The sequence below is a fragment of the Netta rufina genome (genome assembly GCF_964035555.1).
Source record: "Netta rufina genome assembly, chromosome: 5".
NCBI lineage: Eukaryota > Metazoa > Chordata > Aves > Anseriformes > Anatidae > Netta > Netta rufina.
In genome coordinates, this window is record NC_140128.1 from 37,400,976 (window position 1) to 37,428,329 (window position 27,354).

The following is a 27,354-nucleotide window of genomic DNA, read 5'->3' on the forward strand; positions in this document are numbered from 1 at the left end:
AGAAATCATAGTCTGCATCAATTTATGACACTAAGTTTGCTACACACATTCAAGCAAGTCCCTTGCCAGAGTCATGCAAGAGTTGTCTCCATTTGTAGCTCACAATGGTTTCCAAGTTTAACATTCATTTATCGCTGCTGATTACGTAAACAGTTGACAGCAAAACCCAGAATGTGCACGAGCTGTTTTACAAATGCAATGGTCTGTATTATTATTGGGCTTAGAACTAGAGAACAAAGTTTATTCCCATCATGGGTACTTGTCAGCACTTGGGAGCACAGGTAACTCAAGAATATTCATAGAACCACAGAACCATTCAGGTTGGAAAAGACTTATAAATCATCTAGTCCAACCTTTAACCTAGTACTGGTAAGCTCTAAATCTACATATTTATTGAAGACCTCCAGGGATGGTGATTCAACCACTTGCCTGGGCACCCTATTGCAATGCTGCACAACTTTTTCAGTAAATACATTTCTCCTAATATCCAACGTAAACCTCCCCTGGTGCAACTTGAGGTCATTTTCCCTCGTCTGATCACATGGATAATAGTACAGTAAAATAATATTCTATTTTTGGATTGATCTTCTGGTTTCAGAAGTGCAGCACATGTATCATCTGCAGAAAGTGAATGAAATAATGAACATACAGGATTGTGTTTTAGATTATTTGAGCTTTACAGGTAATCTGAGCATCCCAATCACTACATCAATAAATATAATTTACATCCCCCCCCAGAACAACATTACCACCTAATAGATATGACATTGAATAGGCAAATGTCATTTTGTGCATTTCTCTGCAATAATGCAAATCCATGATCTCACTCAACAGAACTATAGGGTAGGAGAAAGTATTCTACTCTGAAAGAAGGTACAGGTTGGAGGCTCTGGTCTCTTTAAGAAAAAACGGTTCAGGAAGAAGCAGAAAGGGAGAGATGAAAGCCAGACTACATAGTTCTCAGCAGCACCAATAGGCCAACGAAGTCCATCTTTAAAGCAGAGACTCATCAAAAGCTCTTTTTTCATTAGAGTTTTGCAGTCTTGGGATGAAAATGTCACTAGTGACTTATAAGAAGCAAAAAGTAAATTAAAGGCCAATTTCTGCCCCCCCTCCCCTCCCCAAATTATTATCTATGAGAGTAAAAGAAAGTACCTAGGCAAGTCCAAGAGTGACACAACTATATTTGTCTTTGCTGACAGTGAAAGTCTAATTAGATTGACAAATCTTCTGTGCTATTTTCCTTTGTGAGATATACAGCAAGAAAGGATTTAGCCTGGAGCTGCACATTATGGAAAGACATTAATCAAGATTATTGGAACCTCCATCTAAAACAAAGTTAAAAGGCTGAAAAGCCCAATGGTTAAAACAAAAGGTTGAGAACCTTGTTTTGAGCCATGCCAGCAAGCTGGACTCTGTATTGATAATGGGCAGATACCCTCTTCTACTCTTTATAAAAAACATTCTGCGTATTATATAACGCACACCATCATTCCATGGCTTTACAATAATAGCTGAAAACATCCACAAATAATTTATTCTTTTAAGCTCTAAGCTACAGTTTGAACAGTTTGGCAAATATCATTATCCTCATCTGTAAGATCAAGAAATTGTGACATGCACTGGATCTGTAACAGAGCACACATTGTCTGGTTCCTCAAGGAAAACATAATCCACCTATCCTCCCAGAAGGGTCCTGATCTCTTTTCCACAGAAAACAATCTGTGGTTCTGGTCTTGTAACCCCAGACATCCAATGCCATGGGGCAGAGATACTAGAAGCTTATCAAGAGCAGATCTTAAGGGTCCATACATCATCTGGAATGTATCATGTCATGGATGCTCTGAATTGAAGGTGTTTTGTATGAAAGACTTGCGTATCACCATTCATGCTTTTCCAGACTACCTTGACTTAGTAACTGACTTCAGAGGTATCTTTACACAAATCATTTGAAAACCGAATGGCTCAGCTGTGAGCTGGACAGACGTTGCCACCTGAGAGCATATGACATCTAAAATGCTTTGAGCAGGAGCTTACTGAAGAAATTCTTAGCATATAAGCAGCTGCTATAGAAGCAGAAGAAATAAATGTCTCTAATCCATTTTCAGACAAGTCTCCCAAACACAGAAATCATGGAGCTACTTCACTAATAATTGAAACTGTGCTTAAAATAAAGAAATACAGACACATGGAATTCTAGGATCCTTAACAACTGCTAATGAAGCAGCCCTCCTAGACACATCTGTCCTGCAAGAATACGTGACACAGTATTTTAATAACTCATTTAATAACAGCCTGCATGGCATGCTACTTAACCATATGCAAGAGCTAATGGCTTGTCTTTGTGGCCTTCATAAGGCAGAAGCAGAAGTCCCAAAGAAGGTATTATTACAGAAGAGTCTGTTATGTCAGGGCCAGCAGAGATTGCCAGCAGCAATTTAATACAATGCATGCCACTTGTGTATAGACCATGCCTGAATCCAGGCATAAACCATGTGTGAAAAAGTCAAATAACCATTTCTACTCAGGGACAGCAGAGCACAAACCCTGTTTTGAATTCACTGAAATAAACAGTAGTTTTTCTGTCTTGTTTTCAGTTAACAGAAAAAGGTCAGCTCTTTTTATCTTCCTTCAGGGCCACCCTGAAGGATATTTGAATTACAGACATTTCTATCAGAGATTTTACTACTATACAGTCATACATCTCGCCCTTTTCTCACTCAAATCCTGTTTGTGCTCCACTGATCTGAGTTTCACTGCCTTGCAGAAATATTATAAATTTTGAAGCATAATGAAATTATAGACATTTTAAATATTATTGCCACATGATATTTCCAGTAATATTCTCTCACTTCCCTTTGCTCTGGATGTTTGTCCAAGACTATATCCCATACTTGGGATCTTGACAAACTGAAAAGCATTTCAATGGTCTATGCAAATACTATGTATTTTAGAGCATTTCATTTTCCCAGCTATTTTAGTCTAACTGTGCTCTAAAACACTTCGATTGGTATCCAAGCTAGCTAATTGTAGGAGGTATCCTGGTGTACATTACAAATAGAATAAATCTTTGCTGTTATGCTCTTCTACACTGACAAGTGATGTGTAAGATCTAAACCCTACTGAAGTTCCCCTGGATTCTGCATCACTTTGGGATGACAGACCCAGAATTCTACACAAGCTTTGTATGCATTTCAACAAGGAAGAGTTTTAATTACTTATCTATGAAAATGAGTAATATAAATAGCACAGATTGTTTTAAGACATTAAAATAATAATTCTCTATCTATCCTGATTCTTGCCATTATACATTAGATGCTTTACTTTTCTTTGTAACGTAGTTGGTATTTCTGCAATGGACTACAATCATTCCATGCTGAGCAGCATACACATACAGAATAAACAGTACTTTTGAACCCTCAGAGTTTGTAATTTAAGCATAAAACAAGATATTGCACACGGATACAGACAAACTGAGAACATGAAGATGAAAAATATGGTGGTATAGATCAGCTCAATAAATAGGTGCCTTAAAACATCATCAACCTAATGACTGACAACTTTGTTCATGCATCATGTGATTGAAGCAGTATTTCAACGGCATTGGAAGCATAACCTGATCTTGCTTTGTGGATGGTAACAGGAAGCAGGAAGATTCTTATGATCAAATTTAACAAGTGAGCAAAAATAAAAATGCTCTAATCATGTGCTGATCAGAATGGGAAAGGAAGAGGATAAACTGTGAATGGTCTTGAAAGTGAAGAAAAATTGTTTAGTTCTGAGGAGAGAAAGAGAAGAGAAAGCTGAAGTAAGGTAAAAACTAACTGTATTTGTACTGTGCATAGCCTTAGGTGGCTATATTTTACGTTCCCCAAAGAACAAACTTGTTCTATTAGATTTTTCTACCACTTAGATCTAAAGTTGTAAGCAGGCCTGACAATGGTGATGTCTAACACTAGCAAGATAAAATAACCATTAGGCATCTCAAAAACACAGCTGGAGATACTGCCCAAACGGAAAAAGACAATTTCTTCTCACTTTTACCGTACAAATAATGCAACTTAAGCTGACAGAATCAAATTCTACCAAGAGTAAGGAAGAAAGGAGAGCCATCTGTGCTGCGACAGCAATAAAATGGCCTGCTATTGAAATGCAGAAAGTTGTAATGGAGGTACATATTGACTTTTATCTTTCTTTCAGTGGGCAGCATGAAGTGTCAAAGAGTTATTGCTTTAATATCATCTGAGATGAGGCCATTTGTTGTGGTGCATGTGTATCCAGGAAATCATTGCTCTAACCATGTTTTTAGAAGCACTTTGACACTTTATTAAATCTTCTTGATGCGCTTTCAGCGCATAGTGGTCTCTACAGTCCCAGTGAACTGTCATATAGCTTTGGCAGGAAGCTTTCTGGAAGACTTCCTCATCAAGTAAGGCAGGGTGATTTCCAGCTTCACCTAGACCACAAAGGTCCAGTGTTACTCTCTGTTACACTCCTATAGCTAAATGCAGTTCTGCTACCTTTATAAATTATAGAAAATCTCCAACTACAGTAACAAGTACGGGTTCTGGACCACAGAATTTATTCTTCTGGAGATATAATTGTACAAAGATTTTCTCTAAAATCAGAGCAAGCCACTGAGGATAAGGAACTGTAATTTTTTTTTACAATTTATGACCAAATGATGAAATCAGGGTTAATTTCCCCTTATCTGGCTGGAACTTTAGAACTCACTTATTGGGTGTTTGAGGCTATTAGTTCTATTAATCCCAGTCCTGCTACCAACTGGATTTAGTGTCAAAGGGGCTGGGGCAATGCTAAACCTTAGCTTAGAATTAATTACTCTAATAGTTGTGAATTCTACTGCAGTAAGAGGTACCTCACAGGGCCACAGAGCAGCTGAGGTTAGAAGGGACCTCTGGAGGTCTTCTGGTCCTACCCCTGGCTCAAGCAGGGTCCCCTAGAGCAGGCTGCCCATGACCACGTCTAGACATCTTTTGACCATCTCCAAGAAGGGAGACTCTTGGCAACCTGTGCCAGTGCTCTGTCATCCTCACAGTGAAGAAGTGTTTCCTGATGCTTAGATGGAACCTTCTGTGATTCCATTTGTGCCCACTGCCTCTTGTCCTGGGCACTGGGCACTACTGAAAATAGCCTGGCTCTTTTCATTATATCCTTCCTTGCAGGTGTTTGCACACACTGATTAGATGATCCCCCTGAGCCTTATCTTCTCCAGAATGAACGGTTCCAGCTCTCAGCATTTACTTATAGGAGAGTTGCTCCAGTTCCTTAATCATCTTAGAGACCCGTTTCTGAACTCTCTCCAGTAGCTCCGTATTTCTTTTGTACTGGGGAGCCCAGAACTGGACACAGTACTCTGGGTGTGGCCTCAGCTCCTACACAGTTAAGAGGAGGATATTTGTATTTTCCTATCCTAAGTGACTAATAATGCTAGATTAAAAATAAAGAGAATAGCCATATATACAGAAATACTCACAATAACTGATTAAGTCTTCTGAAGAAAACTTCATCAGTTAGAAAGCAAGCATACGACCTGCATGATTCCAGGTTTCAAAGTCATTTACTTCATTATGCTTTTCTGCCCCAAGCAGCAGAAATGGTTTCATGGAAGGAGATGGAATCATTTACACATTTCCTCTAAATAGACAAAAATACACTGTTCTCTGGGGATTTAGTGAAGGTCCTCTCTGACCAATAATCCCTAGCTAGTGTCTCAACCAGTGTACACAGGTATCAATGAAGGCATGTTATTTCTGTTTGTTGAGGTTCTGATGTAAATAAAGATCATAAAACAAATATTTCATCCTAGTTGGTAACATGATAGTATGCTACTGAAATTATTTCCAAATTCTAATCCACTGCTTAGAAGTGGTTATTCGCCTTATTCTTTTACCTGTGCACATAAGAAGAGACAATTTAAGGTGCTTATTTTTAATCAATACCATAGTCTGGCTGCCACACAAGTGGTTCCAAAACCAATACATTTTTAGGACTGAAAACACTACATTGGCATAATTAAACTAGACCATCTGAAATTCACTTTTTATAGAAATGAGTTTTACCAAACATGTTGGAACTGCTCCGTGTTGAAACAACTACATTTTGTAAGAAACTGAACTTGATAGCATTCCCTTAAAATTTTCTAAGGGAAGGCTGTAGAAGGAAAATGAAAAATGGCTCAACCTGTAAGTAATGCTCCATCTTCTCTCCATTGTGAACTTCTCTGTTGCAGCAGTACATATTATAGTAATAATAAATAACTATACACCCACCCCCCATAAGTCTTTGTAACTCACTTAGCAATACATTTCACAGTGTATGCAACCACAGAAACAGTTAAAACCTTGTTCTCGTTTCCACTGGAGTAATCTTACTTACCTAAATGGGGTTGGACTACAACAGGAGCAAAACTTGTTATTACACTATTACATACATGTACAATAATAATTCAACTAGTTTGATCACCAGCACAAGAGGGCAGCACATTGTGTGATGATTTATCTTTCACAATATTATTAAAATAAGTTATATGGAGCATGATTCAGAGAACATGGCTCCTGTGAACTTGCAAGTGAGCAGCAAAACAAGAAGCTAAGAACCCAAGGAAATACAGAAGACAAATTGACTCACCTGGATGCTGGGTGGTGAACGATTTTTTCGGGTTGTAGTGGTGGCCATTGTAGTTGTGGTTTCCATGACTGTAGTAGACATTTCTGGTGGTACGGAGGTTGTGGGTGTTGTTCCCAAGATGGAAGGGACTTCCCCAACTAGTCGGACACTTCCATTGATTTTAATGTTGGGGTTGTTCTCTGCTGCCATGTTCAGCACTTTCAAGCCATTGTAATAGAGACCGGAGAGCTGGCCTTGGAAGAGACGCCCTCTGTCCTTCCCTCCTATGGCTATTTGCGCCTGGGTGTTGAAGATCGTTAACTGTCGTCCTAGTGAAGGGGGTGAATAACATTATTGCTAGACATTTCCTTCACATTGTATCTTACATTGAGTCCTGGCCAGAAATGACAGACAACAAAGTAGTAGATTCATTCTTGGTAGTGTTTATGAAGACTGTAGGGTAGAAATACAGCATGGAAATGTGCTGCCTAAGACTTACTGCTAATAAAAATTATCCTGAAAGCAAGAACAGCTAAACCTGAACCTCATACTTCCACATCCACTCATACATCAAAACTATGGAGGACATTCGATTCAGTCAGAAATATGAGCCCTAGAATCAGACCCATTTTCAACTACAGATAAGAAATTGATATGTGGCAATTTTTCTATTATCAATTCAGATCTCAGTACCTGTCAAGCTTTAGCCCATTAAAAACCCTTCTCTTTTCACTGGTCAAAGGATAGGATTATATCATAAAGCCACTTTTACTAATGCAAAGGAGTGGCTTGAGGAGAGTAAAACATCAGAAAAATTGACTTTGACCAACTGGATTGTGAAGGTAACTTAAGGTAGGTCCAGTTACAATCTTTTACCTGGAAATTTTGTGTTGTGAAGTCTCAGAAAGCTAAAACAAGAAAACGCCAAATGCAAACATCGTGATGTCTCTGAAAGAGCAAAATTCTTGAAGCAGTAAGGACAACAAAGTGCTTCAGCTGACTAACCCCCAGAATGCCATTCCTGTGAATACCCTCTTACAGATGGTGAACTTCAAGTGTAGGCAGGTTAAGTGGTTTTCTCTAGGTCACACTCTGAGTATTAGGAGGGGGCTGGTATCATAATGAGAAATAAATTTATTAAAAGTAAATCCTTGTAACAATTGCTAATTCTACTTTTTGCAGGCCACTTAAATCACATTCAGCCTAGACTCTATAAATACTGTTTATGTCCTAGGCTGATGGACTATGTTAAAAAAATAAATTGTTTCATGCAGTGGAAAGGCAGTGCCTATAATTTCACCGCTCATGAGAAGACTAGGGCCATGCCACCTGAAATCTATTGAATTACCATACATCCAGGCTGGGCAGAGATCAGGAGAGTTATCAAAACAGTATCAAGTCTATCATCATTCAAATATTTGTGTTTTCCTATTTTTATGAAATTTGCACCATGTGTCCCTATCCCATTCCCTCTCTCCCCAGTTTTCACTCTCTGCTTCCTGTCTCTAGTCCACCCTGACTAGAGGTGTAGCATGTATAGCAAAGCACAGAGTATAACCCACTGCTCATTTCTTCACAAACAGTGGTTAAAGTAGATCAAAATACAATGGGGAGCTCACCAATTTTGGTGGTCGTCGTGGCAGGTCTCGAAGTCAAGTGGTGATGCGGTGTTGCATCATCTTATGGTGACAGGATGGACCATGGGGAAGAGAATGGGGACAAGAGAAGAAATGTATCTGAAAGGAGTTCCTGTCCCCAAAGACGGCCCTTGCTAACCAAGTAAAAGTGTATGGAGAGGTGCAAATTATGGATATATGGAGGTGGGCTGCACATCTTTTGTGCTCCTCACCCACAGGTTTGGAAATGAAACACTAGGACTTGATCAGGGTGAAGGAACTGTTTTGATGAAGAAATGAGAAATAAAAATGGAGGGTATCCTACCCCTGGAAAGTGTTGAAACACTTGATGCAGTATTCTGCATCTTAGGAGGTTTTAAACTTACCAGAGGCAATTTAATTAAAACACCTAGAAACATGCACTGAAGCCACACATCCCTGGCAAATAAAATCAGGGCAGTTTGTCTCTTCTCCTGTCTATGAGGAAAACACCCATCAAAACGTTCAGCCTTCTCAGCCCAGCTCCTCTCCAAGCCAGAGGAGGTTGCACTGTACACTGTAGAAGGATATACTTGTCACATAGCATGTTCTTAGGTTGCTTTTCTTCCTGATAGCTCTGTCCTGTATTGCCTTGGATTTTCTAATGGATATGCTGTCAGTTTCTTACTTCACCATGTTCTGTTCTCCTTGCATATTCTGTCCCCCTAACACTATATTTCCCTCCATACTGTCCCTGCCCCTACATACCCAGAAATTTAATTTGTATCATTCCCTCTTTCCAACCTCACTTATAATAGAGTGGCAGAAGGTGGAGGTGAGATGTGTAAAGGCCAGGGAATTATGTCACTAATCTTGAGATGTTATCCCTGAAAATGCATTATTTTTTTTCCTGTTATCCCTGAAAAACGCATATTTCCATTATTTTCTCCCCTTGAATGAATACTGCCTCTTTCTATCATCGTTTATCATAGAGAGATGATAGGTGATGGTGAAGAATTTATACTGTTCCAGTGAGGAAAGCTCCCCAAGCTGGGAAATAAAGGGGTTCCTTCACTTTTACTGGAGGATTATGGCATTTCCTCAGGATGTCATCTACTCAAGCTCATAGTACGTGTCTGTCTTATCTCTTGTTTTATTTTCAAAAATTAGTATTTAGGGCTACAAAAAAATCACCTCTCCATTTCTAGGTCTTCCTCTGCATCTTCTAATCCTGAAAAAAAGTATATGCCAGGGAGGTGGCCCCACTCCAGGTTAAAAAAAAAAAAAAAAAAAAAAAAGGGAACTTTGATTAAGAATTTTGGGGGTTGTCCTTGTTTGGTAAGTGGTCTGCCAGTCCAGGAGAATTCATGCACTGCACCAAACGGTTAACACTGTAGACAACACTGGTACTAGAACTGTTTGCTAAAAGAACAATCACTTGTTGGAGTTACCTATAACCTGTCATTCCTCGCTCTTTCTGATGGTGTACACACATACGAATAAAGACAACAGGGAAAAGCATATGGAATGATAGAAAATCACTGAGAAAATACACACAATTCTGCCACCATAGACCTCTTCTAATAACTCTTTTGATTATATGGTTCTGCAGCTCTCACTCCCCCTAAGTAAAATTTATTTGGCCACTGAATTTGATTGAGGAAATGTATTTGTAAATTCTACCAGCTGTGTGAGGGTTGCAAACTTATAGCCTGCCTTTTCCACAGAGAACTCTTCCTACTGCTTAGTGTCACAGCAGAGGAAAACAACAAGCATATCTTAAATTTCTGAGGTGTTTTGTAAATATTCTGCACAGTTCAAGCTTTCATTTCTTTGTTTGCTCTCCCATTGACTTCTTCATTCAAGAAACTGAATACCAATTAAAAATATCGTAGAGAAATCTTAGTGAAATTTAACTTTTTTGTAATGCTAAGAGAGATTTTGGGCCTGAATTTGCAAACCATAATTTGCATTAATAGTTCTTGCTTCACAAGTAGTCACTCACATCAATGACACTCATCTAAGTAAAAGAAATTTGCAGAATTAAGGACTTCCAGGACCAGTCCCTCTGATGAGATGCTTCTGGGTCTTTATTAGCTCCTCCTATTGCAGAACAACTTGTACCTGAAACTTAGCAGGCACCAAGTATTCTACTAATGAAATCTCCTGGTTTTATGACATCTTAAAATGAACAACTTAGGACTAACATTTCATTTTTTTTTTTTAAGTCACATAATCTCAGCAAAGTTATTAGTGGTTGATGTTTTGCTTATTACTCATAAAATTCAAGATTGTAACTCTGTGCTTTTCTTAAAACTATTGTACACAATTTATAAAATTTAAAAAACCAACACCACCAAAAACCCACCAAACAGTAATGATGCCACTTCAGAAAGACATTGTGTTATGTTTGTTTTCCAACAATGTAACATTTCATTACGAACAATATAACAGTGGTACCAAAATAATACCAAACCTATGCCATTAAAAATGTCAACTAAAACGTGTTTAATCTTACCTCACTCAAGCCAAGAATTCATATGGGGAAGACAGCTATTCTATACTTTGTTTCACTGATGTATCTATCTATTTCTTCACCCATCAGTTCACCTTGTTCCATTTTGATAGTGAGCTATGCTTTCACTCATCATCTTTATAAAGTCTTCTGACAGAAGGCTTCCACGGTACAGTAAGTATTGGATGGATGAGCAGATGGATGAGCAGATTGGTGAATGGCTAGGTAAATTATTCATTCTTTTAATTTTTTAATTTGAGTGCTACCTAAGTTGCTGAAAAGGTCTATCTACTTTGGAACGAAGGAACAAAGCTGTACTGTCTCAGGTGTTGCATTGCATGATGCCATTCCTTAGTACAGAGTGTGAAGACTGAATTCCCTTTCACTCTTGTAAAAACATGGATACACATTTCTAGCCTAAATAAAAATTGGTGCTTTAAGAATGCCTAAATTCCCAAATTTTGTCTTTCAGACCCCACTGCATGTGTGATTGTCTTTTAACAAAGCATCAATATCCACAAAAGGTAGACTTCAGTTCAAAACTTCAGGACGGCTTACAAATGAAAGTGCCTTGGCATGCTTATGAGCTCAAACTTGGAGAAGCAGTAACATAAAACAAAAGAATTATGGAAAACTGAAAAAAGGAGAAATAAAAACAAGAAAAAAATGGGGTTCTCAAGCACATGAATTGCATCAAGGAATTAGACATGCATCTGTTTTAATAAAGTTGAGGCAATCATTGTCTTTAGTGTTAAAGGGACTTTAGCAATTCAAACTTACCGAAATTATCCACTTTTTAGTGACAAACGTTATTTATTTTAGTTTGATCTTGTAAATTAATAGGGCATCCCATTGAGACTCAATAAGCATTTTCTGTATACCTTTATCTTAATATCTGCTTTGTAGTTGGCTAAAATTCACTGTTCCATAAAACCATTATGGCTTTAGTTACACATGTAATTTCACTTACTTTCACAAATATTTTAGCCTTTGTTACAAACATTACACAGTTGTAAACCAAACCTGAAAAGCAGGCAACACTGTCAGCTCTCATTGAAGTCAATGGGAACTGAGTTTGCACAACACTTTGCAGGATCAGATCCCTCATAAAAATACTTTAACTGCAGCTGTCCACATTTTTCGTGGACTTAACATAATTTTTCTAGCTAAATCAATTTGCTAATCCAGCTGCAGAAAGAAGTTAGAAGATAAACGATCTTTTTCCCATCCTACAACACACTTTTCCCTCTTGGAAAATGTAGTAACACTCATAGTCTAAGTCAACACAGAAAATGCAAGATTTGAGTTCAAAGGTCACCCCCCCTATTCCCCCCGTTTTCTTTTTATCAGCACTACTTTCTTTAAAGGAAATCAGAGAAGACTGTGTTCTGCTTTTCCAAGACATCAAGGAAATAAACTAGTTCGGTGACTTTTTATTTTAAATAGCACAGGTAGCATACATAAATAGTACCCCTATCTTACTCCCCACAGTTTAGCCCAGTCTAAACCCTGCTGAAATCAGTGAGAGTTATTCTGTTACCTTCAACCAGCTTTGGAATGGGCTCTACTTCCAAAATTGTATTTTTCACTAAACTCTTGATAAAAGAACATTAGTGTTCAGGCGCAAGTCCCATTTCAGCAGATCACTGAAGTGTATGCAGAATTCTTACTCAAGCCAATTGGACTTACGATGCATGTTGTTAAATCTTTAGCTGAACTGAGGCCAATTACCCTATGCAAGCCCACAAAACTTGATAGCACTACCTGAGAGTAAGTTAGGGAAGAATTTGACCCATAACTTAGAAAAACATATCATTTGAGCGTTGAAACTGCACTTCAGATATAGAACAAAAGTGACAGAACGATCATCTTTCTCTGTCTCCTTCACTGTAGTTTAAAGGAAAACATTAAAAAATGTTTTCTTTACAACGTTTTAAAAAATTGTTTAATTATTTGAATACAATTAGAAAACACATAGCCATAGCGGCTAATGAAACTAATGAGAAAAAAAAAAATTACAGGAAGTGGTTTAACAAGTAGGTTTGAAATACCCTTTTTTTTTTTTTTTTATAATGAAAACTTTGATAATAAAGATAGTAATGTAGTTTAAAAACAAACCAAAACAGGAAGATCATGCAGTGGTTAAATTGCCATAATACATGTTGTTGCTCTTCTCCTTTCTTCTTTTTTTTTTTTTTTTTTTTTTTTTTTTAAGAAAATGCCTCCTGAATTTTTGCTTGTTTGTCATTACTGTGATAGCAAGCTCAGAATTTCGTCCCTTTAACTGCATTTTAATAGCAATGTATTATAGCATGATTTATCAACATATGGCAGGTGGAAGCTGACACAAATTATAATGAAAATTAAAACAGTCATTTATGCAGCAGGCGATTATCATTTAAGAAACATTTATTTGCAGGCTTTAAAAATGAGGGTTTAGAATCAAATGGGTTTAAAATGAAAGTTTTAATGACTATTACCTTTTTCCTGCAGCCACTCCTCTACGGGCCGGTTATATTTGAAGGGGATTTTCTGTTTTACCATTTGGAACCGTTCACTATCAGTGTTGCCTTTAAAGTTTAAAAAACAGCTTAAAAACAATCTGAAAAGTCAATGAAATGGTTAACACATCCTAGATTTTGATGGTTTATGACCTTATTTAGCTATAAATGAATAAGCACATGTTTCCGTACATATATATTATAAAAGAAAGAATTTTATCTTTAGTATGGTGGAGAATAGTTATACATACAATTGCCTGAGGTTCTGGAAGGTCAAACAAGTTAAATCCCATGAATAACATATCTCTTGTTCTCAGAGTATTTGTTTATCCAGATTGGTTAAAAGGCATGTATAATTTGTCCAGGACATGAGACCTTGAGTGAACTCAATGACATGAATTAAAACATTCTGATCACACTCTAGATCTGATGACAAAAGAATATGGCAGAATATGTCAGTTACACAAACATATAAATAGCACTATTTTGATAAACCTTCTTGCAGTAGTAGGAGATATGTGTTAGGACTAGAAACCCAGTAAACAGAAAAAAGTACTGAAGAAATTAGAAGAAATTAATATTGAAAGGATGTAGTAGAAGCAGATTTAAAAAAAAATAAATAAAAAAACAAAGAGTAGGAAGATAGAAAAAACAAAGTAAAATTTTTAAAAAAGTTGAAGAGTTGTTAATTAAAGGTATGTGAGGGTGTGTGTCTGTTTACCAAAGACTTGGGCCTTTTGCAGGAGAAAAACAAAAGCTTGGAAACTAAAGTGAAAGTAGAATGATTACTCAAAATGTAAACTCTGGCAAATACAGTTCCATTGCTCCATGTTGATGGATAATAGTATTATTCATTAAAGTGCACTTTTGGAGGAAAACCCTCATCACTTGCACAGTACATGATACAGATAGGAATAAGATTCATACAAAGTCATTGTCCAAATTCAATGGTTATTGAAAAAAATCAGGTACCAATCAGAAGGGTTAGTCTAAGCTTTAGTAGAAAGGAGCAGTTCAGTTTGATGGTGTTAGAGTGACAGTAAACAAGTGCCATCATTCTGTTTTTGTTTTCTTCAGCTACAGTCACTTTATGACTCATTCTAGTACTTGCTTCATGTATTATTTTTATAAAAGCTCTTTAGTCAGGTAGGCATAAAAAGAGCGTATCCTTAGGGAAAAGAATCAAAATAATACTGAGGAAACTAGAAAACTAGAGTAAGCCCCAATCTTACCACAGTAATACTACCATCAACAGAACTCCTGCTAGTCAGTAGTACTCTAATACGTGTGCAATAAATGGCAGTGCAAGAGTCACAACCGTTCTGCAGAATCTGCAGTGCATCTATTGAAATCTCACAAATAAATAATCTAAAAGGGCTTCATATTTATTTGACTTTCTGAAAGAGATGCTGAAATCTTTTTTCAATGTAAAGACACACATAGAAAAAAAATATAGAGACTATATATATAAATATATATATGCAACTAACAGCTGGGAGGATGCTCTACAGCAGACACTTTCAAACTTCAGACACTGGCTGGTGAACCTCGTGTGCTCAATAATCCTTACTCTTTAACTGTTGTTCAGAAAATGCTGCTAGTCTGTGAGAGGTACCTGCTGACCACAGCTACCCCCTCCAGGATCAGTTTGTCACTTCTGATTTTCTGGAACGGGTTGGAGGCATTACTGTGATATACTGGCAATATTCCTACAAGGATTCAAATGTAACACAGACAGTAATCTGGATTTGGCTTACTATCACCATCTATAACCATGAACATTCACGAGCTGCTTATTTGGGGCAACAGGCAAAACAATGTAAAAACTTCTAAGAAGGACTTTACTGGTCTGACCCATTATCACCTCCCTGGAAAGGTGCCTACTTTTTTTCTTCCATGTAACAGATCCATTGTGGGAAACTGCTATTCTCCACAGCAGAAAGATCTAATTAGGCACTAGCTGACACACGCTGATGGTACCAGTTTCTCTGTCCCATGTCAGATGCCTGCTGTGTACAATTGGTTACTCTGATCAACTAGAAGGAAAAGATAGAATACTAGAAACACAACACTCTGTCAGTCATGCATCAAATTACATCAAACAGTGTGGTGGCTGGGAGTCATTCACAGTTACCTTTAAGTACATTCCCAGATCTCATAATTCATCAGCACCACCAAAAAATACCAATAGTCATTTCTGTACTTTTGCGAAGATATATTCACAAACAGAAAACTTGAATCTTGTTCAGTACAAGATCTACTCACAGGTCAGGGAACATACCTAGTTTGGGGAGAACTGAAACAAGAATAATCTATTCAAGCTTACTATGAAAATAATTTCTTTCTTATGAACAATTAGCAAGGCATTCAGCTTATCCATTAGGCCTTCTTGTAACACACTAATCCACACATTTCTTCACCAAACCAGCCAAATTTCATAAATGTAATCACAGGAATCCTGCATCTCTTTTAGGATATCTTTGTTTTCAGCAGTGATATTTTTCACTGTGTAAGAAAGGAGTACCAGGTTTTGAAAGACACTCAGGAGGTGTTTCAATGGGACTTAGAGTCCTAAATTTCTACGTAAACTACTAAATTAGTCTGTCAACCCACACTTGAACACTTACGGAGAGTCTGCTACTCCTGTAATACACCTGTATTGCATAGAATATAGTACTGTATAGTTTCAGTAAAAATGGATGTTATTCAACATTTTAGAGTGTATAGTTTGAGTAAGGACTTCTGGTTAGATTAAATTGTACTGAAATGTCAATGTTGATGAGCAGGAACATTTTCTATGGGGCCAAAGAAATTCTATAGCACACTTTATTTGGAACAAAAAAGCTCCACTGGCTTCACTCAATATGTACGTAAGCAACCTTTTACCAGAGGCAATGAATTGTTTTTCAGAATAAAGAACGATCCACTGTTCATAGGAACATAAGTGTCAGCCCAATGTCTGACATGGAGTGCTTCTTCCTCTGTTTGGAGGGCTGACTGTAGAAGGGAAAAAAATGTAGTGAATTGAAATTTCTCAGGAATAGAGCATCTCAAAAGAACAGGCCAGCAAGACTAAGGTAAAAAGGAAATGGGACAATGAAAGAATGACAGATAAAACGGGTTTCTTGTAATACAGTCCTAGACCTTCAAGAAAGCCAGAAATGACAACTATTGCCCACCACATCTTTAAAGACTTTTTTTTTTTTTTTTTAAATCAGGTTTAATTTAATTTTATGATTATTGTTATTAGGTAGATAGATTCAACAAAATTAATATATGTATAAAAATCATACCTTTAAAATCTATGAAAAACTGAAGGACATTAGAAAATTCAAATAGGTTTAAATTGCAATATTAGTACCTGAGCTATTTTGTTTTGGCTTTGCTTTTAAATTTTATTTCAGACATTAGTGAGAATGAGTTTTAAAAATACGTGCATGAGAATGTGTTCACTGATATACCCAGTTACAATATTGAGTTAAAAAACAAGTTTTGCCTTGTTAAGAGCTAGGGATGTTAGGTAAATACCATTAAACACATACAATTATTAAATTAATATTGACTTTGAGTTGTGCTTTAAAAAAATAAACACAGCACTTGATATGAGAATTCAAAAAGGAAATATCATGGTTTGCAAAACAATGTGATGTAAATTTAATATGAAGTAAGCTCATTGGCCCTCTGACAGCTGAGCTACATAATGTGATGAAGCAGGATTCTTGTCCATCTTCATATACAGAAATTTTCAGTAAAGATCCTTTTGTGACCTCAGTGCAATGCCTTTCTAGAGCTAAATGACACATATGTTCACGTTTGAAAAATGCCTTCACTCACATAATCTAGACTCCCTTTTTTCTCTTTGAGTCCAAATCAGATTCAAGTTCTTTACTTCAGAAAAGAACATGTAAATAAAAAGTCATTTTAGTTTAATTTAGAAAATACACTTAATCCCATAGTTCTTTTGCAATCAAAATCCATGTGGGTCTCAAAGGTCTGCAGGACATAATTTGTTATAATAAAGTTGTGTTAATTAGTTTTGCTACTTGTGATTGACTAAGTATTTTTCCTCCCATCGCTAGTAGTTATTTAAATACCAGTAGAATTGGTCATTTAAAATAATCTCCATGCTTTTTTTTCTTCTGCACAACAAATTCCTGCCTATTAATATCACTTACAATCTGCTTCATGACTCAGCTTCATCTAAAAAACCCTCAGAAATGCATTCCTTCACCTAATTTTTCTCCTTATGCAAAATTCTGTAGCGCTGTCAAATCTAGATATGTGATGACTGGTGTAAAACAATTCTGTTTTTCTTTTAATGCTCACATGTGTGATTAACAGAAATCCAGCTACATCTCCTAGGTGTTACACAGATACTGGAAATGCAGAGATATATGAAAACCTCAGTTTTCGAATAAACTGGTAAGTATCAAGGCTACTATGACCATCAGGATTCTAATGGTAGCATTTTGAAATCCTCTGGATCTCTGAGACTTTTTTAACCTGAATATTCAAAATATTTCAAATACCACAGACGGTCCTGATGAAACAATGTTTTGGAGAGGAATCTGGCAGAAAAGACAGATCTGATTGTTTGTTCCCCCTGCCACAAGAAAGCCTGGCACCTAAATCATAAAAATCACAGCCTGCTGGTTAAATATGATCAGTTGCCAGTCTTCTGTTTTCTTTTCTGCAACCCTCAGTGTGCTCCTGCTTCACTGACTATACAGATAAATCAGATGCACTTCTAGCTTTAGCTCTTGATAATTTTCAATTTAGATCAAACTAAATTGGGAAAAATCAACAGAACTTGCTTCTGCTAATCACTATTAGCAGTTTCCCCAGGAAATGCTTTTGATACAGTGTAACAGTCCAGGGGGAGATATTTTAAATTTTCTCATGGGCAAAGCAAAATTTTCCTCCCAAACCCTACAATACTGGATGATGTTTTGCTTGCTGTCTCATGGTTCCTTTAAGAAAACAATCAATCTTTATTGCATTATGCCTATTTCTAAACCAAAATGGATTCTTAAGCCAAAGAAAGTAAAAGAGCAATTGGAGCACTGAAAAATGTTTCTTCTTGGCCTAGATACCAATCACGATGATTTACTGCCTCTTTGGTAAGGAAGAGAAAAGCTGAAAGGTTCCAGCAAATTGCACTGGGCAGAAAGAAAGTGCTTGTTTCCAGGTAGAATATTAATACAACCTGATGTGTTGTCAAGTCTGTGAAGATGCTAAGAAGAATATCATAAGAAAACATTCATCTGTCCTAAATTAATGCCAAAGGCTGTTTCATGAAGAGAAAATACAGCAGCAATGTTTTCTTCTTTGATTATAAGTTTTTAAAAACAAAGAGACATATAATCTAATGAGCACTTACGAAATGAAAGGCTATATGGTGACACTAATGATTTAAGAAAATGTTACTAGATCAGTCCTCAAGGTTTAAACTGATTCCACCTCCCTTTTACTTACTATAGATGGAATTTCAGTGGAAGGACCAGTAAGTAGTTAGTGTTTGATAGCTTTGTGCTCCCAACAGCTTTTGGTTTGAGCTCATAATCTCAACATGATCTACATACAATTAATTGACATGAATATGGTAGAACGGCATGGTAGTCTGCAAAGTTGACCTTAAGAGTGCTAAATCCACTTCTGACATAATCCGATCCAGTTCAGTTTAGCCCCCAAATTCCTCTAGAGTTGATGAAATGTACTCTGGAAAAGGAGGCTCACATGTATCAAGGAGAAATGACCATTTCACTCTAATATTTAATAAAAGGCACAGACTTTGCCAGCTTAAAAAGTTTTGGAAGTACATTTGTGATAGACACATACTGTACCTATTTAACCATTTCTATTTGCAAGCAGATGCACTTAAAAATTTACAGTATCAGTATATAAATAGTCCCATTTTCTCATTTCCTTAAATACGTGTTTTGCTCTGAGAACTATTAAGTAAAGCTATTATTTGTTATCACTTTACATTCAGCAGGGAAACTGACAGAAGCCTATTAGTGAAGTCCATATTTACAACTTGAACCTTCCCCCTTCCATAAATCAGGAAGGAATAATGACACTATTGCTGGCACTAAAATAAAGCTTATTTTTGCATAGCTGTGTACTTTGCTGTATTACTGTAAGGCCATATTGTGGTTTATGTTATATAACACAGGCAGTATTTGCATCAAATCAAAACATGTAAAAAATGTCTACTCAGAGTGGTTTTTATAAAACACTTGGAAAAAGTCCAAACTTGAAACCACAGATGTGACTTACACAGAAATGAAGCAAGACAGCCATGCAACTAAACAAAATAATTATAAGGTAGGTGATCTAGAATCTGTCTTTGCAACTACCACAAATTGTCCCTCTACAAATTCTTGCAAAGGTTCATTTTTGCGTTATGTAAGAAGATACTGTGGAAGATTAATTGAAATTTGTGATTTTATTTTGTTTAAGGAGACTAAAGAATAGCCAAGTCTTGACATTTTTTATTTTTGCTTCAGCTCTTGGATATTGCGTTTTCCCTTCTGTCTGCACTGTTAGATTAAGGTGTATCTTTTGCATTGAATTCTCATTTTATTTCCTGTCCTTGTTTTCTCTTTAGTCCCAGATGCCCTTGACTTTTATCTTTAATTCCCTCTGATTACCTTGTTTGCAAGGAGCCACACCTTTCCTTTCGTTCATCTCACTGTGGAATGGAGTTAAAAGCTGACCTTCACACTACAGCTCTCCTCAGCTCACTGCCCTCATGACAAAAGACAACGAGGTCTGTGTAGCATAAGTACTAAAAATAGGAAAGAGAATTATCTAGGAAGATTACAAAAGCAAAAGTTACTCCCCTGATCTGGCATCTGAAGTTGTTTCTAAGTTTCTACTGCCTTTTTTTTTTTTTTTTTTTTTTTTTTTTTTTTTTTTTTTTTTTTGTGGCCACTCTCTACTCTATTTTGGTATTTCCCAACATTTACTTTTTCATATGTAACATCTCTTTACTTCAGGTACTCAGATTCAGTATGCCAGGTACAAATTGATTTTTAAACAATTTTGAACTGAATAATTCCGGATTTTAATGTAAAGCAAATGTAAGTGCCAAATTCAAAGCAAGGCAGCATGTAGGCCAAAGTCACCAGGACATTTGGAGGCAAACTAGGAGACTAGGGTTTAAATCTTAGTAACATTTCAAGCACCCTTAGATTAATATTTCTATGCTGTCTTGTATGGATGAGAAAATGAGTGACTTGCTCTGAAAATCAAGAACTACAATAAATGCAAAACTAAAAGAAAACTCAGACTAGCAAAGGTGGAAGTTAACTTCTTCAAGGGTGCAAAAGAAAAGTTAGTTTTGGGAAAACGTGGTCCAGATTTTATTTTATATGACAGATTATACTGAATCATCTCTGTCCTAAAGAAGCTGAGGTCATAGTCATGAGATGCCAACAATCTCCTTTAGTTCTCTTGATTTATATTAGAAAAGTGAACTACGGTACAGTATAGAGAAGAAAGCTACCAGTTCAGCTTTTTTTTTTTTTTTTTTTTTTTTTTACATATACGAAAATAATTTGTCTGTATTACCATATCCTTGGGACATTCTGTAAGTAATGTGTAAATTCTTGGTTTTTTTTCACTGTCCAGGTCCAAATTAAGCCCCATGTCAGGCAGCCAAAGCTAAAGTGACTATTAAAGAACAACCGAAACTAAACTACATATTGATCTTTCCAATTTAAACCAGAGCAAATTTCATTTTGTGGGAAGAGATATGAAACAGAGATCTGGGGATTGCTTAGCTGAGTTGTGGATATGCAAGTCAGGGTAGGGAAACACTGTAGTTTAAACCATAGGGAAAAATGTAGTTTACAGGCATTGGCTTAAACATGGAGCTATGTGAATGCAGCTGTATTGCTTTCAGGGTCAGTACAAGATGGAAAACAGAACAATAGCCTTTTTGTGGTACAGAATGTGAGGTATGAAAGCCTGTGGCCTTACTACACCTACTGAAAATAAGAGCATACAGGTAGACCACTAGCTTAGGTCTGACACAGCCAACAGGGAGATAGGGCTAGGAAGTCCAGTCAAAGCTGAACCTCCTGGGGCTCTGTGTTCTGTGCTCCCTGTTCAAGAAGGGCTCTTCTTGATGTTTACTGGCCATTACACCAAAGACAAGACTCACTGGTGGAAGGTGCTGAAAGGCTCTCCAGTAGCTATGCAGGAAATGACTCAGCTCCAGCAGGACTTCCAGTCCCTGGATTGGTGCTGGCAGTGATTAGGCTGGGTTGCCTCCACCAGAAGCTTTCATTTCTTTCTGTTTCTCTTTTCCCTGTGCACCTATTATCAGTGAGATGATATGGAAAGTTGAATATACAACAAATGGAGAAAGCATGTTCAGTACTTTCCCAGGACTATAGCTTGGTGAGGCTGCTCAGTCAACGATGTTAATGAGAATGTTGACTACAGAAAGCATTTAGTCAAATATGCAGTGGGGAGTGGAAAACTGACCAGTGAAAAGTCACAGAAATGTACAAATCCTATGGAAAGGAGGCAAGTTCCCTAGGGTAAGTGCAAGGAAACAACTAAAAGCAAGTAAGAAACTGATGAAAGAAGTTTATTAAGAAGTACTTCCTATCAAGATTGCATATTAGACAGTGCTAGTCCCCCCAGGGAAATTCTTGCATTATTTAAAATTATACTTGATAAAGCCTCATAGAATATGGTGGGGGATATCAGTTGATTATGGAATAAACTGGACCAACCACGTCTTTCCCAACTCTGTTCACTACAAATCTGAAAACTTTGCCTCCTTTTGAAATAATTTCTTCTGTTTGCACTGCCCTAGACATAGCAAAGAATTCCAGGTGTCTGTAGTGACCCCATAAGCCTTCTCAAAGACAGGCACGGTTCACAAAGCCAAGCAAAGAAAAAGAGGCACAGGAAACATCCTGTGAAAAAAATCATTACTGAATAACAGTGTCAGAAGTAAGGTAGACCTGTGGGAAAAGGTACTTGTAGTTTTTGTAGGTATGCTTTCTCCAATCTAACCTTTTAAATCAATTGCTTTCTTGGAAGTGACCTGCTATGGAAACTGCTATGGAAAAGGTAGTAGGGAAGGGGTAAAATACTACTCAGTCTGCACATCAGACTGTTATGCAAAGTGAATCTCACTATGAATTTGTGCAAATTTCAATCTCCATGGTGCTCCAGGTACTTAGTGACAATGTAGGTTGGCTGATACAGAAAAGTTTTAATACTCAGTGCACTGTATAATATTTTCTATTTAAGTCTCTGAATATAAGGTAAATTGAGGCTTTAACCCCACATTACTGATCAGAAAACTGATGATTTTACTGAATAGTAAAATCATTACCCAAGATTGCAAAGAATGGCATCTATACAGATGAGACTGGAGTTCAGGAACTTCTGGCTTCTGGTTCTGTCTGGTCCCTTTCATTTCTGACCATCCTTTCACACAGTAGCTCTGCTTCGGTCCTCAGTCACACCATTCGATTTCAATGACTTTGTGCTCTCCAGTGCCTTTTACTGAGCAGGGAGAAGGCTGATGTGAATGTGTGAGCCCCTTCTGTCACTGCATGTCAGCTGTGTCAACCTGGGATTACAGCTGGCACTGTTCTTTCTGGAGGCAATAAGATCAGAAAAGCACAAAGTTGTTGTTCAAGCCTCTGATCCCTCAGGCAAGATGTTTGTTTGCTCTCTCTCACTCTATGAGTGTGTGTGTATGGCGGAAGGGGGGGGGAGTGTATATTAAAGAGAGAGAGAGACAGGGACAGAATGGGAGGGAGAGAAAAAAGAAACTATATTATAGCAACTCCATTTGACCACAAAAACTGAAACAGTACTAACCCAGGAGAGAAACATAACTATATTAATGTCTGGGAGTTCACTGCACTGTGCTGTCTAGTGGAATTCCTACTTTCCAGCAATCTTATTTAGCCCGATTCTATATCTGAGAAATATTTCTCCATCTTTCTCTGCACTACATTATACAGATACATGATATGTTTCTGTAGATAACTGAACCCATTATAATTCATCTTCCTTTAGCAAACAAGAAATCTATCAGAAATTTTTGATGAGATTGCTTATGCTTGGTACCTGGGCATTTATACAATCATGGACCAGTGGGCACAAACGGGTAGAATCATTCAGGTTGGAAAGACACAGTTCACAGCATTTGAATATTCAGTCAGGATAATCATGCTTATGTGAGCAGCCACAGACTTTAGCCTGGAATTGTTAGCAAGACCAAGCTATCATGACATAGCTACATCTCGTCAAGTGGAATGACTGTTCCTGGAAAATAGCATGGTGATGACTTTACCAAGAAGTGTGCTGGGTGTCAAAGAAATGCAATGGAAAATAACATGCCCTGGATCCCTCTGGGAATGCAATACACCTGTTTTTCACCACTGTATCTCAAGGATGGATTCAAAGGCCTGTAGTGACTGTAGGAATTTTATCCTAGTATTTAGGGAAATTCCTCAGCTCAAGGGGTTTGTATCAGATGTGAGAAGGGTGAGAACACCTACATAGAAAGATGCATTAGTGCCCTATGGATACTATATCTTGGCATACTTTGAGTCATTATTTTGACATATAGCACGTCTACAACTGGGGAAATGTAAAGCTCATTTCCTCCCTAGTTATACTACATACCATACTGCCACTGTCAAAGGTTAACATGGCCTTTTATAAATATTCATTCTGTGTTGGTAGAATTTCTCTTACAGGCAATGCTAGTCTGTAGGACTAAGCTTAGAGGAAAGAACTGCAATTTGAGAATCAAGATCATCCATGGAAAAAGAACCAGAGATGGAGGAAAAGTTAGAGATGCCCCTTAACCGCCTAGGTTTTGTTTTGTCTTGTTTTGTGTTAAATTTTGGCTGAGTGATGTGCTTACAATGTAGCACAGTAACTTCTATCAAATTCCAGCTGAAGAGGGAGCTGGAATATTTCCACATCATTGTGTCTCCCCGGATGAATTAATGGGGGAAAAAAGAAAGCATTTGCTTTCCTATGAAGTAATGTAAATGTAATGACTGTAGACAAGATATAAACATGTACTGTTTATGTGACCTTGTGTTTCAGGTCACAAACTAAGCTCAAGAATAGAATAAAACTTCTCAGAAGAACATATTTCAAGGCACATTTTTATTGTTACCATGGTGGATTTACTATCATTCTCTGAAGTATCATCCACTTGTTTGCTCTCTGGCTCAAGAAGCTGATTAGATGGACAAGCAGGCTCTGATAGGACAGAATAGAAACCATTCCCAATTCAGGACCATTGGAGAGAAGTGTCATTTGGACCATTCTAGCAAACTTTATTCTTTTGTATTTGTATTCACCTGTAGATTGGACATGCTGGACATCTAGTCTGATGTTCAACAGTACATACAGCAATATAATACATATCCCTGTGTTTTTAGACTGCACTGACAAAAAGTTTCCTCAAATTGTCAGTGCTTTCTGACAGCAATTTCTTTACCCAAGGCTACAACGAAGAGAAAGTATTTTGGCTAACTAAAATCTAACATTGCCTCTGTGGCATGTATTTAAATGTTAGAACAACCTTTTATGTGGCTGTTATGTGGCATTACTAAAAGACTGCTATGTAAACATGTATGTTATTCCCATAGCTCAAGGACTCTCTGTGGGATCCTACATAGGAATTAGAAAATCAAGGCTACTTGCATGAAGGTACCATTCTATATGTACAATTCCTTAGGTAAACTCTTTCTTCTTTCAGTCCTACTGCTGATAAATAATTCTGTACTATCTGTTCCACCTGGTTAGCTCACACTCCTCTATAAGAAACTAAGCATCTCCTTCTTGATTAATGCTAAGTGTACAGAAATGCAGGTGTGTGATAAACTACCAGTCACGTGGGCTTGAGGTATTTGGTGAAGTTAAGGCTGTATCTCATGCAGAACGATTGTGTGCAGCATATTATAAAAGCCTGGACCAGTATTAAGAAACGAAACTCTGACAGGAAGGATGAGTATTGAAAGTTGCAATAGTCACTTTGTTCTTTTTTCCTCTGTCTTTCCCCTCCTTTGCCCTCAAAGACAGACAAGTCCTACCACACCTCCATGCAACTGGTTGGGCATAAGGACAACACTAAAAAGAACCACAGCATTATTCTTGTGGGAAAGCAAAAGACAAAGTATGCAGAAGTGAAACTGTGAGTGTAGTGGCAGCATTTACGTAACTTTTTTTATCATGTGAGATTCTATCCCATCATTCCGTATGGATGTGCATGCATTAACATGTGTACATGGGTGTTTCTGCACAAATTCGAAAGTACATTTGTCTGTTGGTGTCTTAGTATGCGTAAGTTTATATCTTAGTGGGTACAGGTCCCAAAACTGAGTGTTCATACCATGTATCCACATCTATCTGTTTTTCTACCTTATAAATACATTATAGATGTTATGGCCCTACAGTGACAAGCTACAATCAACTCTTGATTTCATCAACTTGTCATGCTTTAATCATCCCTCTTGGCAGATCTTTCAACATATGTCACAGTACTCCCTTCAGAATGTGCTTCTCCAATGCTGTTTTATTAACCCTGTCTTTTTATATGTTTTAGCCTCATTATAAAACGCAGTAAATCTGTCAAAGGTACTTTACATGCCTTCTCTAATTCATGCTGATAGGAAGCATCTATGAGCTCATTTAAGTCCCACAAAATGAGTACGATATGGAAAATCAAAACCCACAAACAAGTGTATGACAGGAACTCTGGGGATCACATTCAACCCACAAGGCTAATCGAAATTCAGTGCTCTTGTTCTTAACTCATTACCCACTGACAGGGGCATTTGGATAGGAAAATATTAAAACCACAGCGGGATCTGGCAGTACCACAAAGACATCCCTTCAGCTTTCACATCAAACAATAGAATTTATTAATGACTGCAAGTGGTAATGTACAAGATCCATGTGCTTCTTCATGGAAACAACTGGATTCAGCCAAGTTTCTTATTACCTTGGTTTTGGTATCAGTGAGAGATCATAACAATCAAGTCTAAAGGAAGGAAAGGAGAACTAAAGGGCACAAGAAGGCAGAAACTTGAGTTGGGGGTGGTAGAAAGTAGCTGCCAAAAAGAAGAGATGCTAAAATCACTTTGGAGCAGACAGAAGGAGTTTGGGGGAGGAGAAGCCAAGCTCTGCGAAGACAGAAAGCTACCTGTTTCCTCTAATAAGGCTCATCAACCGAATATTTGGAAATCACTCAAGTAATACAAGACAAGCCGTGCAGAGGTACTCTGCAAGGATAATAAAAAACTTAGAAAGGAAGAACATTTTGCAGTGACTCAGACATCCCACTTAGTTCTGCTTTTGAGTTTTCCTTGTTAATGTCCCAATTAGCATCAGACTTGGCATTACTGAGCTCATAAGAACTAATAATCACAGTATTTGCATATCATCTCCAGTATCAGAGGACATATTAGCTGAAGAAAGAATATATAGTCTTCTCTTAAATCCTCCAGTGATGATACTATTAGATTATCCAAACCTCTCCACCTTCTTGGCTAATGCATTACAAATTAAATAAAGCAAAGCTGGGAGAGGTAATATCCCTTATTAGGCCAATTGATACATTTTGAAAACACAGACAACCTTTCAGAAACACAGGACCTTAAAGAAAGCTTCTTTACAGAGGGAGAAAAAGAAAATGCCGCTAATGAAAGAACTAGGGGAACCTGCATATCCAGAAGCAAGGCTGCTTTTTGCTGTGGTACTGGACTGACTCATAAAGACTCTGTCTCCAGGAATCCTGCCTTGGCTATATTCGAAGACTATTACAGGTATAACATACTACTTCTCCATAATTAATTAAGGCATTTCTATTTCCTAAAAGATTAGTGTTATCTCTAGTTTGCATACAGGAGGTTAAGTTACCTGAGTTCAGATGGTCAATTGGTAACAAAAGCAGAGCTAGCTCAGACCCCTGCTCTACTCTCGGGAAATTTACCATGTCTCTATATTCAGCATCAAGCCTGTGAGACATACCCAAGCCAGAATGCACGAGGCATCTGGATGTAACCTTGTGAGACCTCATGTTTCAAGGACAAGATGGGGACTAATATAT

The 27,354-nt window shown here is 37.4% G+C and overlaps 1 protein-coding gene across 5 annotated transcripts in view; it reads right to left on the minus strand.

Annotated features, from left to right (window-relative positions):
* The window catches only part of NRXN3 (neurexin 3), a gene marked incomplete at its 5' end in the record, with an annotated part of 932,654 nt that overhangs the window by 100,644 nt on the left and 804,656 nt on the right, over window positions 1–27,354 (minus strand). For 3 of the 5 annotated variants that reach the window (XM_084286893.1, XM_084286897.1, XM_084286896.1), the window contains 2 exons: window positions 6,652–6,959; window positions 13,221–13,310. In XM_084286893.1, coding sequence (XP_084143019.1) covers window positions 6,652–6,959; window positions 13,221–13,310 — 398 coding nt within the window. The remainder of the gene's footprint in view (window positions 1–6,651; window positions 6,960–13,220; window positions 13,311–27,354) is intronic. The other 2 variants (XM_084286894.1, XM_084286895.1) reach the window with 1 other exon arrangement.